This window comes from Vulpes lagopus, chromosome 2 (assembly GCF_018345385.1).
Source record: "Vulpes lagopus strain Blue_001 chromosome 2, ASM1834538v1, whole genome shotgun sequence".
Classification (NCBI taxonomy): Eukaryota; Metazoa; Chordata; class Mammalia; order Carnivora; family Canidae; genus Vulpes; species Vulpes lagopus.
The window spans coordinates 9,951,248-9,966,461 of record NC_054825.1 but is presented as its reverse complement, the minus strand read 5'-3'; the positions used below and the strand labels follow the sequence as shown (position 1 = coordinate 9,966,461).

Here is a 15,214-nt window from a genome sequence, read left to right as displayed (position 1 = left end):
CTGAAGAAGAAATTAGGGATTATTTGCTCCTGCCCAGTGCCCAACGATTCCTTGCTTTTCAGACGCTTCTGTGGCCCCCTGGATGGGCGAAGACCAGGGAAGGGGGAGCAGGAAAGCGCCGCAAGTAAGTAGGCCTGTGCTTGGCCAGGACGGAAGCAGGAAACGTGAGAGCTCCCAGAGGCCGCCTGGGGATCCGGCCGGGGCGGGGGCCATGTTCCCGGTTTGGAGGCCTCTTCAAATTGAACTTCCAAGCCCTCGGCCAAACTCTCCCGGCGGCGTGCTCCCTGCCGACACGAGCTCTGTGCGTTTGGCAAGCTGTGTGGTCAGAAGAATCTGGATTCCCACACGCTGGGCTCCCACCGCACAGGAGGGCTCGACTCAGAGATACCACGACAGCGACCTCCATCCCCCTGTTGGCGGGGGCCAGGCCCCAGCACCAACCTCCCACATCCCACGACGCTTGCAGACACTAACGCCCACCCTCGGGGCTGAACAGTGAGAGACTTGGAACCAACGCGCGAGAGAAAGAAAATAATTAACATCAAGCCAAATTCCCATCATCTGCAGAAATTGGAGCTGTTTTCCAGCGCAGAGCAGCCCATTTACATAACTAGGGCCCTCAGCCCGTTTGGGATCCGTTTCTTAAGTGAGTGGAGAGTAACGGGTCACTTAGGGAAGACGACTAACCCCCCCTGCGGCCCAGACAGTGTGATGTCTGATCGAGTTAAAGTCCCATGGCAACCCATGAGATGGGTACGACTGCACCCATTTTACAGATGGGGAAGCTGGCGCCTGCTTGAAAAAACAAAAAACACCCACTTACGCATAACATCTTAGAATGAGTTTTAACTGGTTTTGGGGTCTGGGAAGAAGAAAAATTAGTGTGCTTTGAACTAAAACCAGGAAGAGCTTTCATGATTTATAGAAGGTTCAAATACCCCGTTACCTTGTTGGATTCTGTGTATATCACGGTGTTTCTTTAATGATCCATCCCCCTGGTTCTACACACACACACACACACACACACACACACACACGCAGCTCAAGGACAGGCCCTATACATTTGGGTTTTTTGTTTTGTTTTGTTTTGTTTTTTTAAAGACTTTATTTATTTATTCAGGAAAGAAAGAGAGAGAAAGAGAGAGAGTCAGAGGGAGACGCAGGCTCCATGCAGGGAGCCCGACATGGGACTCTGACGCCGGGTCTCCAGGATCAGGCCCTGGGCTGAAGGCGGTGCTAAACCGCTGAGCCACCCGGGCTGCACGGCCCTACACGTTCATCCCTGTATTCCCAGCACCGAGCATGGACCTCAACCCAGTAAACGTTTGCCGAGCCGGATTCATAATTGCATTCCATCATAATGAGCCAGAGAGCTCACTCGACAGTTTTTAAGCAGGCCTCCAGCAAGCTCATCGCTAGTGGCTGGGAGGCTGAGTGTGAGCAGGCCCGAATCTGGCCCTTGCCCTGCTTCCTCATCCCCCACGGTCAGGAATAAACCCTCCATTTTTGGAGGCAGGGGACCATTTTTAAGATCTTCATCTACCACCAGCTTCAAACCCGTGCCAGGTCTTTAATTAGCAGGAGATCTTCTGCAAAGGGCTTTGGAACCCTTCAAGCCCTAACGAAACGGCTCTGTCCCTTGCAGCCCACTCTGTTAGTGAACAAAGCCCTGGCACAGGGCATCTTCCCGGTTCCCCCTCCATCTGGGGTGAGGCAGGGATTACCCGAGAACAGGGGGGAGGCTGCAGAGCAGTGTGGGTGAGTGGAGAACCAAAGGGCCTGGTCTGGGGCCAGTACTTTTCTCTAGAGACCCAGGAGTGCCCATCTTGGAAACGAGGACAGTGACGCAGACACACCGGGCTCAAAGGTTTCCTGGCACCTCCTAAAGGTCCCCAGCATCCTTAGCCTAAAATCGCACCTACGTCAGAGGTGCTCTCAGGCTAAGGAGGATACCGTACGTAAAATGCTTGTCCTAGGCCTCGTCAATGTTGAGCTCCCAAAAATCAGTGCTGATGACTAATGCCAAGAGTGGCTATTATCACAGCATTAATAAGGGCACTGGCCGTCTGTCATCCTCAAAGGTTTCCATCTGCCCCCTTTCACAAAGTTCATCTGACTCTTGGCTCCCTCATCACTATACTGAACAGCTCCAAGAGAGGAAGGATCCCAGAGTCCTCAGGGCTGGGGCGTCGGGGGGGGGGGGGGGGGTGGGTCTACACGGGCTCCGAGAGCCAGGTGCAACGCACATCCTTCTCTCCTATTCTGAGCAGAGAGATACTCCACCTTCCAGAAACCCGTTCTGGTGCCCCTGTGAACCACATCCTGCCTGGCCTCCTACCCATGGCCCTTCAGCCTCCGCTGCCATCAGGTGCTTTGAGCCAAGCTCTAGGAATTGAGAGTTTTTCCTACTCCCCCTTTTCTCCGCCTCTCCCCTGCTAGATGACCTCCCATGCCCTGGAACTTCCTTTGCTGGCTCCCAAGGTCTCACCCAGCCCCCAGAGCTGCACTCCGCCCTGCGCTTCCTGCCCGGCATGGGCCCTTGAACAGCTCGCACACATATTCAAAGTGCATCCTGAATTGTCCACCAGAATCTATTCCCCTCCCCCTCCCCCACCCACCTCCCACCCGGGAGCCTTCCTCATCCTGATCAGCTGCACCACCACCAGACCTCTCAAGCTGGGAATCACTAACAATTCCAATAGCAAATATATCCAAATCCGTCTTCTCCAGTGCCCATGGGAGCCAATAAGCCCTGGCCCGAAACACCAGCACCCAACTTCCAACCCACCAGCTGCAAGCAGCGCCAGAGCCAGGGAGCTTTACAGCACAAACCTGATCCTATCACTCTCCCTGGGTGGCTTGCCACGCACCAGGGGAACAGTCTAGAGGCCTTGGCCTTGGGTCCGCGAGGCCTTCAATGAGCAGGGCCTGCCTGTGTCCAGCCACATCTCACGCCCTGCTCTCTGCACACTGTGTCCCTCCCTAGATGCTGTACATGCTATCCCTCTGCGGGAGTGCTCACCAGCCACCTTTGCCCCCGAACCCACCACCACCACCCACACTGACCTCACACAATTTGTTTCCTGCACAGCACGCTTCTTAACCTTTCCCTATTTTTTTTAAAGATATTATTTATTTGAGAGAGAGACAGAGACAAAAACAGAGCATGAGCAATGGGGAGGAGGCAGGGGAAAGGGAGAAGCAGACTCCCCACTGAGTAGGAGGACTGATACGGGCTTGATCCCAGGACCCCAAGATCATGACCTGAGTTGGAGGCAGACGCTTAACCGACTGAGCCACCCAGGTGCCCCTCCATACTTATTTTTATTCCCACACTGATTGTTGGTCTCTCCTGCTGTCACACGAGGTTCCTGCTCCAAGAAGTCCAGGACGACTCCCGCTATGGGAGCGTGACCTAGGGCACAAGGCACCAGAGTCCAGAGTGCTCAGGGATATTCACTTGAAGGATTAATAAAATGACCAAGCCAGCTCTCCTACCACTTTTCTATTAGTAACTGAGTCATGCAGAGTCCAAAAACCACTTCCTCGCCCTCATATCGGGAAGGACACAGAGTGACCCGGGCCCAGGGTCACAGCAGGCAGCCTGCAGGCAGGCCATGCTCCCCAGGGTCTTAGCTAGGGATATGTGAAAGCTACAGCAGAGGTGAAGTAGAACAAGGAAGGTCCGTGGATCGCTTGTCACGCTGGCCCTTTCTCTTCACACACAATCTCAGCCCCCAACACACATACTTTTTTCTGCCTAAACTATTTAAAACTGAGCTGCAGGGCACCTCGGTGGCTCGGCTGGCTAAGCGTCTGCCTTCAGGTCAGGTCACAATCCCGGGGTCCTGGGATCGAGTCCCATGCCGGGCTTCCTGCTGAACAGGGAGTCTGCTTCTCCCTCTGCACCTCCCCCTGCCCATGTGCGTGCTCTCCCGCTCTCGAGTAAATAAAAAAAAAATCTTTAAAAACAAACAAATAAATAAATAAGAGTGAGTTGCAGACCTCACTGATACTTCACACCTAAACACTTGAGCAGAGATCCCCTACCCTAACACAAGACCACGATCACCACCTATAGATTTAACATCGATCCAGTCGTATTAGCTAGCGTTGACCATACTCAAACTTCAGTTGTTCATAAAAATGTTCTTTATAAAAGCTGCCCGCCCCAACCCTGAATAAGGCCCAGTCCAGGGTCACACGTGGACACATAGCTGTCCTGTCTCTTAAGCCTCCCTTAATCTGGAACAGTTTCCTCAGTGCTTTTTTTTGTCTCTCATGACACGGACATTTAGAAGCGAAGGCTTGTCAAACGTCTCACCTTCTGGATCTGATCCATTTCCTCATGTCAAAGACTTTTCAGTGGGCAGACTCCCCTGTGTACGTGCATATGCACACAAAACCATTTGTTTTCTAAAATCTATGCATTAAGAGCTTTCCCAGGGGGGAAAAAAATCTGAAAAAGTCTTCAACTCTGGACTGTCTTAAAAATAAGAAACAAATAAAAAAGGAAATTATAAAGAAAACAAAAAGCAGAACGTGTGGTAGTTCTGGCCATGTTCTAACGTGGCCACAGAAGAAGGGGCTGAGGTACAGCCACCCCTCCCTGAAGCCCTGACACCACGTGGTCGGATATGGGCTGCCTCACTCACCCACGTGACTCGGCATGCCCATGACCCAGCTGGGCCCCCCAGTGACAAGGGCTCCATGCCCACAAGAGAATCTCACTTCTTTGGGGAACCCAATCATCAGCATCCAGCTCCGCTGCAGGTAGGAAGTGACCCCACCTCTGCCCAAGGAGGAAGTTCTGCAACCCTCCCCTCGGAAGTGTGAGCTACAGAAGGGTGCGCCTTGGGTCATCCAAAATGCCCCAGAGGACATCGGGGCACCTGTCTAACTGCTTTCAGAATAACTCAGATGTTTAAAGTTCCATTGCAAGTGGTATGCTTGGAATGCAGACAGTTCACCTCAGGGGACCTGGCCAACTTCTAACCAGAGGGTCACCCCGCTAAATGAGACAAAATAAACCCAGAGGATACCCAGGATTCAGTGTTACTAAAATATCCCTCCGCTTGACCTTTATTCTTAGAATTTAATGCCCTTTCAAACTGAAAACCATAAACACAAGAAAGTCTATGTCCAAAAACTCATCACAAAGCAAATAAAGCCCCTCCCCCCAAAACCCATCAGAACTGAAGGTAGCACCCCCTAAACCAGCTGTTGTCTACCGAGAGCTGAATTCCCAGGAGAAGATCTTTTCTGCCCCTCTATGCAGTGTCACTATAGACTTCTGAGGCTGCCCCGGCTCTTGAAGAGTTCACTAAACCCCAATGTGAATAACGCAATACATATTTTCCAGGTTGTACAGGACATGCAAGGGCTTGATTTAGCAAATGAGCACATCCAAACTGCCTGTTTTCTTCACAGACCTTTTTAACTGGAATGCACCCAACTGAGGAGAATGTGAAGGACTCACTTTCTGGGAAGCCAAGTACTCCATGCCTCTCGCCAGCTGGTAGGTACACGACACCAAGTCCTTAAAGGTCATCTGCTCCTCAGGAACGCGGTTAATGTCATAGGAATACTCCATCCCAGGCGGCCTCCGGGCTCGGAGGTATTCACGGAGGTTGCCTTTCGAGGCATACTCCACAATGACGTAGAGTGGGCCTGTGGATGGAGAGGACAAGCTCACTGAGGCTACGCGGCCAGATCTGCCATTGGGAAGCCCAGTATTCTTTCTTACAACCCAGTCCTCCTTTTTTTTTTTTTTATTTCAACATACAGAAAAGCACACACAAAAATAGAACACCTGCATTCTCCCCAAAATGATAATAGACACTTGGGTCAAGAGAGCCTCAAAAGTCTTAGAGAAACAGACACACAATGAGTGTCCTTCCCCAATCACTCTCGTGCTGGCCTGTGCCCTCCTGCAGAGCAATGGTCATCACCAATTTGCCTTTTCCAGTTCATTTTAATGATTTTACATACATATAAGTATCAATAAATGCTATTATTTTTAATCGCATAAATGAATAATAAAGACAGCTTTGCAGCATTTTCCCCCCACTTATTATCTTTGTGGAACCCAGCTTGGCTGATAAAAATAAATCTAGATCATTCCTTTTAAGAGCTATGTGTATCCTATCCTATAAACATACCACACTTTATTTACTCATCTCCCTTTACTTCTGGGCATTTACACTGCTTCCAGGATTGGGCTGTTAACAGCACACAGCGAACATTTCTGTCTGCCTCCTTACACACACGTGCAATCCTTTCTCCGTGGCGTAGACCAGAGGTTGGCAAACTACAGCCTGCAGGGCCAAATCCTGCCCACCGCCTGTTTTTGTAATTAAATTGTATTGGCACACAGCCAGGCCCATTCACTTCTGTATTGTCTGTGGCTGCTTTCTCACTACAATGGCAAAGAGGAGTAGTCGCCACAAAACCCAAAAATATTTACAGTCCCCCTTCACGGAAAGTCTCCCAACTTCTGGTACAGACCTAAAACAGGAGTTGCTGAGGCAAAGAGAGGCGTTTTCAAGTTCATTAATTATCAAGAGAAGTCAGGGCTCTCTCTCCCTTAAGGAAGATAAAGTGTCCCTTCATTCCACGCTCTCCCTCTCCTACCCTATTCTTGGCAACCCATCACTGCTCATAGCAAGACACGGCTTCTTCAATCATCATTTTGAGGGATTCATCAACCAACACATAGGGTCTTTTCCCCCCCTCCTTTTTTTTTTTTTTTTTTAAGATTTTATTAGTTTGAGAGAGAGAAAGACAGAGAGCATGAGCAGGAGGAAAACCGAAAGGAGAGGGACAAGCAGACTCCCCGCTGAGCAGAGGGCCCCTTGTGGGGCTCGATCCCAGGACCCCAGGATCATGACCTGAGCCCAAGTCATACACTTACTCGACTGAGCCACCCAGGCACCCCCATAGTCTTATTTTGAGAAATCCCCTCTTAACGCTACAATACAAAAACAAGGAGACTGTCTTTTCCCAGCACCCTCCGGGTTAGGCCCTAAGAACAGAAGGACTCTATAAGGCCCTCCCATCCAAGTCGCCCAACGCCTACCTTTCCCCAGCCCCCCAGTGCAGCCACAAAGCCCCCTTTGTGTTCACAGCCAGGAACATCTTCCTAAGGGGATTTTAAAGAGAACTTTAAACATGCACTTGAGGCGCCCTAGGAGCAAGATCCAAGAGTCCAACCGTTTCTAAAATGATGTTAACACTGAAGCGTAAATTATTTAGATGAAAGCATTTTTTCCTCCTACTCACCATCCTGAGTACAGGCTCCAAGGAGATTTATGATATTTTTGTGTTTTCCAATCATCTTCATCATCTCCATCTCTGACACTAGATCAGAAAGATCTTTCTCTGTGGCATCGTCTACAAACATGAGGTAAATTAAAAACGAGTTAGTTTTCTCTCACCCATCAGCTGCTGCTGCTAGTTGCCAAAAACTTAGTTGAAAGACCATGAAATTGAATTTTAGAACCAGAAAACACTTTCCAAATCACCTCCCTCATTTTATTGGTAAGGGGGCAAAGGCCCAGCTGGGGAACTGCCCTGATCCGTGTCAAATAGCTAATTTGGGGCCAATGGGGTCAAAAGTCTGAACTAGCATATAGGCGTCTGATGCTAAGGCCAATTCTTTTCCAGCAAACCTCACAAATGTGGGGGTGTTTTAACTTTATTGTGAAATAAGTCCATCTACTGGCAGGTCTAAGCTGCCTCAAAAAAAACCTTATCACCCTTCGAGTGTCTGGAAGCAACTGTGAGTACAACACAAAGGAAGAGGCAGCAGAGGAGAAGAAGCAGAAGGAGGCACCTCAAATCACTACAGGCTTTCTCCAGACCAAATGCTGCTAATCTGAGCCCATATAGAATCTATAGGCAGGTTCAGGGGGCACCTCATAACTGTTTACAAAAGTGTATGTGTACACGTGCATTTTGAGCGGGCAAAGATTCGTGCCCTCCATGGTGGGCTTTCTCAAAGGGGGGCTGTGATTCCAAACCTAAAAAAAATAAAAGTCTTAAAAACCTCTGCTCTGTAATTGCAAGAAAAAAGGCTAGATTCCACATTCAGGGGGATGTAGCTTCTAGAAAGTGGCAAGACTCTTTCCCATGTGCCTCCCTTCGAGTTAATCCAATACAGAAAAATCTGCATGTACTAAAAAAATGAAATAAGGAGATGCACAGGGGCCATGTTGCAAAAAAAGCTCTTTCACTTCACAAAAGGAAGAGCAATGCAATTGGCTGGAAGGCAAGATCCACACAGCGGCCGAGGAGGGCTGTACTTGTGCTGTGAGCCACTCATTGGCTGTAAAAATAGCCAGGGCCCTCCCAGGGCTCTGGGGCTAATGTCCCTCTCCATCCTGAAAGGGAAGGCCAGCCTGAGTATATCCAGAGAAATAAACACCCAGATCTCCAGTTTGGAGCTCCAAAAACCAAACAAAAGTTCTGCCAAAAGAGGCTGGAAGCCCGGGCCTTCCGCACGCTTGCCCCGGTACGTGGCCAGGGGCTGCTGAGGTCGGCTGTTGCAGGGCACGCAGCCCAGCACACCTGCCCCGCAGGAGGGTGAGGGCACACGAGGCAGGCCCTGGCCACGCAGGACAAAAGCCAGAGGGCCACCTCTGTCGGTGGAGGTGGAGCTGAGACACACGGGGTGAGCAAACACAGTCCTCCATGGCATCAAATCCCAAGGGGAAGAGCTCAAAACACCCAAGTTTTCCCTGGGAGCCATTCAGATCAACAGCTAACAAAAATTCATCTTCTCGACTATTTCCACCCTGCTACCTCCCCACTCGAGGACAAACGACCATCACATGGCGGCCCATGAAACAGAAAAAAGCCTAACTCCAGGAGAATCCACAGCCAGTCACCCCCATCCAAGAGCAGGTGTCTCTGCCCAGACACACGGAGAAAACTCTGCCCATTTTTTTTTTTTAACTCTGTCCTTTCTAAGAGCCCTACCGCAGGACTTGGAATGCAACCGTTCCCTGGAGCTCTGCTCACAAAAGAACATTGCGGAGGAGAAAGGTAGAGGTTGAAGAGCTGTAAGCTCCTCGGACACCGGCATGAAGCAGAGCTGCGCGGTCATCACACGAACGTCATGTGATGCTCGCATTTCGGGGTGACTGTTCACACATCCCAGAACGTGCCCGGCCTCCGATCCTGCCACCGATCCCGCTCGTTTCCCTTTTAGCTTTCTAAGGGACTCTCCCAGCCCCGTGTCCACTCTGCTCAGTCTCTTACAAAGGAGAAGGTGTGTCCCCCTCGCCCTTCGCCTCCTCACTCCCTCCACAAGGCCAACCTTCCTTTATTTGTAAGTTAGGGCTTGGGTCCCCAAATGCAACATAGCAGCAGGCATCTAAATGAACCAGTCAAGGTGAGCTGATACCTCTAAGCACATACAAATACAGAGGGAATAAAAAATCACGGTCATCTATAAGGAGCTGATGAAGGACAATCTGGAAGGCTACCACTGTCTACCAAAACTGGCTTTTCTTTCTTGTAAGTACACACAGCTCAAGATGAATCGTCTGTCCAGGATGCTGATTTATACTGAAAACTCCTCAACCCCTAGGTCAACTATGTGCTCTCTGACCCCCTGCCATGATAGAGTTCACATGCCACAAAAGGAACATTCTTGATAAGACTTCCCACCCCGTTCCCACCCCTACCCGTCCCCCGTCCCCCTCCCCACGCACCTTTCAACATCTTCACCGCCACCGTGACTGCTTCCTTGGGCTTCTCTTTGTCAATTCCCACCGCTTCGGCCATGACCACTTGCCCAAAGCAACCTTCCCCCAGAGGTTTGCCCAGCGTCAGCCTAAATGTGTAAATAGGGGATTAGCGCACAGCATCTGGTGAAGGGGAAATTCCAGAACTAAATATAAAAATCTTTCAGCGGCTTGCAAAAAGCATGGAGCATTTATCATATGGAACTAATGAGACCCGGGGTATACACGCGCTCGAGTATTTTCTTAGTGACGTTGTAGAGAATGTCAATTACAGGCGGGACAGCTATTAAATTTCACATTTGTGTTCACGATTTATTTTCTTTGTGGAAGGTATCCTTGCTAGTGAGGTGGTCAGGGTTCTTAAGTGCTAACAATGAGGAGCTTTTGATCTTGAGCCAGTTGAATATTCGCAATTTAGAATGTCTCGAAGAAAAAATGTTAAAGCTGCTCTTATTTTTTTGTCTCTGTGAAGTGACGTCTTTTAAAATCACTATTATTCAAATACCAATGGATTTTACGGTCATGTTCCTGGCCAAGTTACATGATATGAATCTTAAACACATTTCAAGGAATCCCTAATTTTTCCCTAGAGAACAAAGAAAATTCTAGAAATCGAGGGGAATCGTTTTTTGACCTAACAGCTTAGAAACCCCTGAACTACCCAAAATTAATAATGAAGAAAATCCAGAGTGAAACTGTATTTCTAAGCTCAGAAAGCTCGGTGCAATGTCATACTCATAGCCATATATTGTCTTTGGATATCCTAGAAGCTGACAGAATGGAGAAATCTTTGGAATACTCATGAATGTGGGGTTCTTTATTCCACTTAAGCACGACGCAACCAAGTATTTAGTAGCCCTTAGTAAATAAACCGTATTTATGGTAAGTACACAATGGTTTACAAAAGCTAAATAAAGACTTAGGGCAGTGTAGGCTGTGCTGAGGTCATTCTGTTTCTCTCCTGAACTAAAATTAAATTTCATATCTTGGCAGAAAATAAACATTTGCATTGGAAAAATGGCTAATTTATGTCCTATTGCCCTGCTACTACAAGCATAACAATCCTTTCTTTGTACCACTTCTGCCTCCAATCTAATAAACTGCTTCTAAATAGCCTTCATTCACTGGAAATCGGCTCCACCTACGTTTGTGCTCAACTCTGTTCTGAAATGCTTAGCACTCAGATTTTCCGCACTCAGGGACCCCCACCCCCTGCCAGGTAGGAACTAACAGTTACGCACATACAGACTTCCGCTGTTGACTGCAGTGTCACAGCAGCAAAAACCGTGGACTGAACCTGAGAGAGCAGTAACTGTTTTTTTTTTTTTTTAAGATTTGTTTATTCATTCATTCATTCATTTGAGACACACAGAGAGAGGCAGAGACACAGGCAGAGGGAGAAGCGGGCTCCCGGCAGGAAGACCGATGTGGGACTTGATCCCGGACTCCAGGATCACGCCCTGGGCCAAAGGCAGGCACTAAACCACTGAGCCACCCCAGGCATCCTGAGAGCATAATTTCTTAAAACTCCGAGTTCAGCCCTGTGCATGCACACGCATGTGCACACGAACCCTCCTACTTGTACACTCAAAGTTGGGACCAAGGTGACTCCATAAGGAACAACCTCGTTCCGTTCTCTTTCCACATTCTCCAGGTAAAGAAACCATTCTTTCTGTTTTCTCCGATGCCTCCTCCCAGTTGTTCAATAAGCAAATCCTGAATGAAGGAATGATGTTTTCACTAGGGCACACAAATACACTGGAAATTACCTCTATTAACTCTCTTGACAGAGGGGTACCTGTACAATTATTTGGTCCTGGCTTATGGTGCACACCAGTATCTCCAAATCAGCTTTTGGGAGACAAAACTGGCGTGGAGTTGCGGGAAATCAAAATCACAGGGGGCCACGTAAGCTACCTCTCCCAAATAGAGCTCATCAGACTTGGTCTCTAAGGGCATCTGGGTGGCTCAGTGGTTGACCGTCTGCCTTTGGCTCAGGTCACGATCCGGGGGTCCTGGGATCGAGTCCCACAACAGGCCCCCTTCAGGGAGCCTGCTTCTCCCTCTGCCTATGTCTCTGTATCTCTCAAGAATAAATAAATAAAATCTTTAAAAAACAATAAAAATTTTTTAAAACCTTTTTAATTTAAAATAATACTTGGAAAAAAAAATAAAAAAAAATAAAATAAAATAATACTTGGGTCTCTAGAAAAGCTCATCTTGGTACCTCTAAATTTGTGTATGAGTCTCTTCTATTGTAATGAAAACACCTCTCTGACACAATCTCAGGAGATACTACTAATGTCAAGACAAAGCGAGAGGAGAAGCTATAAAGAAGCAAAGCAAAAGCTTATTCCGGTTGATGTGATATAGATGGACAGTCTGTGTTTTCCACCTTCCACTACTCCCAAGGTTCAAATTCGAGGGACTACAAGTGGTACCCCAGAAGTGAGCCAACAGTCTTCAAGGACCATCATGCTTTATTTCGGAAGGTAGGTCTGGGAACTGGTCCCGCCCAGCAGTGGGAGGGCTGGGAGCACAAGATCTGCCTCACACACTCTCCGCCTAGCGCCAGCAAGTTGTCAGGTCTGCAGTTCAGAGCTCCCAGCTCACCACTGCAGGGAGGGAAACAGAAGACAGGGAAACTCAAGAGCCAAGATTTGTACTCAGTCCTGGGAGGCCTGTACTATGATCATCATTTTACAAAAATGAAATTCAGAGAATCAAGGTTGCCCAGCCACTGGGGCAAGCGAAGCCAGGATTCAAATCCAGTCCAGGAGAGCCCAAATACACGGAACTGAAGCCAGGTCAAGAGATAAACAGCTCCCAGTAATGCCTTCAACAGGGCCTGGAGGCTGTGCTTTGAGCATATGACTGAGACACTTCCACATCATCCAATGAAGAATATATGGACCACAGTCAAACCTTCTACAGTACCATATTACATTAACAACCCTTAAAAACAGCAACATGGACTGAAGATTCTTAAGGCCGTTTGTATTTTATACCCAATTTCTCCAAAGAAATGAACTAGAGAACAGTCATGTCATAAGCAGAAGCTGGAATGATGTATCTGTTTTACAAACGGGATATAGTCCTTTTAGTCCATGTGACTGGGTCTTAATTATCTAAAAAAGTGAAAAGGTGCTAACCAGGTACTATCTAGTTTGGGGACTAGCCACGCCTAGTTGCTATTTTAAAGGAGCTAGTAAAAGAGAGAGAGAAAATAAATTCTTTCCTTCTTCAGGAATTGGCTATTTAGAAATACAATCTCACTCACTCCTGTTACCACCGTCAGACGTGATCTTTGCAGTTAAGGATCAGAAAAAGAAAATGTCAATCCAACATTTGTACCAAGATTCCATTTGAGGATGCGTCCAATAGAAGTACTCACTTATCTCTGGGAAACTCCCACTTTGGATCTTCCGGCAGTTCATACTCGGAGACCCCTGCCAGCATGGGGGTGTCTGCTGTTGAGGAGAGGCGCGTGGTTATCCTCACCAGCGGAGTGTTGGAGTTCATAGAGGAGCTGGACTCAGCAGACACCTGGATACAAAATGCAAAGACACAGGTGTAATCCTGGCTCCACCTGAGAAGCCTGGCGGCCGGCCAAAGCCCAGCCAGATGTTCGATTCTTAGAAAGGAAGAGAAGTGGGAGTGCTGGCCAAAGTCAAGAATTTCGGACCAAAACCATTGGATTCCAACTCCTCTGTTCCCATCTAGGCGCTACCAGATTTCACCCACATCCTACATTCCTAAGACCAGGTCTGCAAACATTTTTAGACAGGATCTGAGCAAAATAGAAGTCAGCTTTCTGACCTAATTCCTCAAAACAAGCAGCTGAGGACAGAGCATCAACCCCACGGGATTCATTATTGCCTTTTCGCCTAGAACTGTCCCAGAGCCCTGCATGAGCAATCAATCTCCCTGGAGACTAGCTCAGATCGTGAATCAATTCTGTGCCTATGAAAGTCCATGAAAACATTTTAGAAAATCAGCTCTTCAATATGTTGTCTGCCTTTTGGAAGGAAAAGCCGAATGTCAGCTCTAGGATTTGAATGTGAAGGGCCAGGAGCTCCAAGTGCCTCAATTCCAGGTAACTGGAGACCCAGGCACCAGGGGCCGTTCTCTGCTGCTCCCCAGTCCTTCCGAGAACTGGTGGATGCCCAGGCCATTCGGTGGACATCAACTGCCTCTTGTTAATTTTGCTTTCAGAAACTAGTGGACTGAACGTATGGGATGAAGAGTCAAGGAGCAAAAAAGAAAAAACGAAAACGAAAAAACCCCCACATCCTTGCTTTATCATCTTGTGGGAAAGCTCCTCTCCCACCTGCGGCACACAAGGGCTGCCCCGAGTTTTCTCATTCACCCTCACTCGTTTCCATCTGCATCTGATAAAATGGTTACTTCTTAGAGCGTCTTTCCTGTGCTGGTTTCTGTAAAGGAAAACACACGCGGAGCCTACCTGAAGACTAATTTTGAGAATTACTCACAATCCTGGTACCATCATCGGCTGCTTGACCACTACGTTATTCTAAACCATGAACGAGACTTGGAGTTCACAGAAGTTGGAGCATCAGGTTTAACGTGGCCCAACAAGGCGGCCCACCCTCCCTCCCTGGTTCTGTCCCTTGCGTGACTGCCCTGGTCAATGGGACTCCCCAGCTGTGCTGACAAACACCTTTTAAATTAAGGTGGCAAAGATGGAACGCAGAATAAACTTAGTTGGGGTGACCACTCACAAAGTAGAGCCTGAACCATTCCCACTGGGAACCAGAAGACCTGTACTTACTTCCCGGGGAACGTCCTGCTTGGAATCCCTTCATTCTCTCCTTTGGAAGGCCAAAGTCTCCTTAAGGCAAAGAGAAACCCAAGAAGATGCCCAAGAATGGACTGGGGGAAGAATCCGTTTAGGAATCAGAAGCCAGTTTCCGTATTAAAATCTAGTTGTATGTGCTGTTTAATCCAGGATTTCTATTACCTTTTAAACTGCACAAGAGAATGGGCACCTGTATGGCTCAGTTGGTTAAGCACCTGACTCTTGATTTTGGCTCAGGTTATGATCTCCAGGCCATGAGATGGAGCCCCACGCTGGGTTTCCCACTCAGCCCAGTTTGCTTTGAGGATGCTCTCCTCCCCCTCTGCCCTCCCTCCCATGCTCTTGTTCTCTTTTTAAAATAAATACATAAATCTTTAAAAATAAAAATAAAACATACAAGAGAACATTTCTGAGCAACCTTCTGACGGGGGAGTCACTCCTAAATTTTACTATGCAGACAGTATGAGCAGTGTTAACAAGAGCACTATAAACATTTTCTTTAAAAAGAAGCTAAAGAATCATTAATTTTGGAACTGAGAGAACCTTGTCTATAGATTAGGCTCCAAGAGGCTGAGTGGTTGTGTGTCTGCCTTCAGCTCAGGGCATGATCCGGGGTCCTGGGATCGATTCCTACAGTGGAGTCCCC

The 15,214-nt window shown here is 48.1% G+C and overlaps 1 protein-coding gene across 14 annotated transcripts in view; it reads right to left on the bottom strand.

The window, feature by feature from the left end:
- Positions 1–15,214, bottom strand: part of FGFR2 (fibroblast growth factor receptor 2) — a 105,022-nt gene that overhangs the window by 10,707 nt on the left and 79,101 nt on the right. For all 14 annotated transcript variants that reach the window (XM_041743385.1, XM_041743386.1, XM_041743387.1 and 11 more), the window contains 4 exons: positions 13,144–13,295; positions 9,717–9,838; positions 7,282–7,392; positions 5,480–5,670 (listed from right to left, as the gene is read on the bottom strand). In XM_041743385.1, coding sequence (XP_041599319.1) covers positions 5,480–5,670; positions 7,282–7,392; positions 9,717–9,838; positions 13,144–13,295 — 576 coding nt within the window. The remainder of the gene's footprint in view (positions 1–5,479; positions 5,671–7,281; positions 7,393–9,716; positions 9,839–13,143; positions 13,296–15,214) is intronic.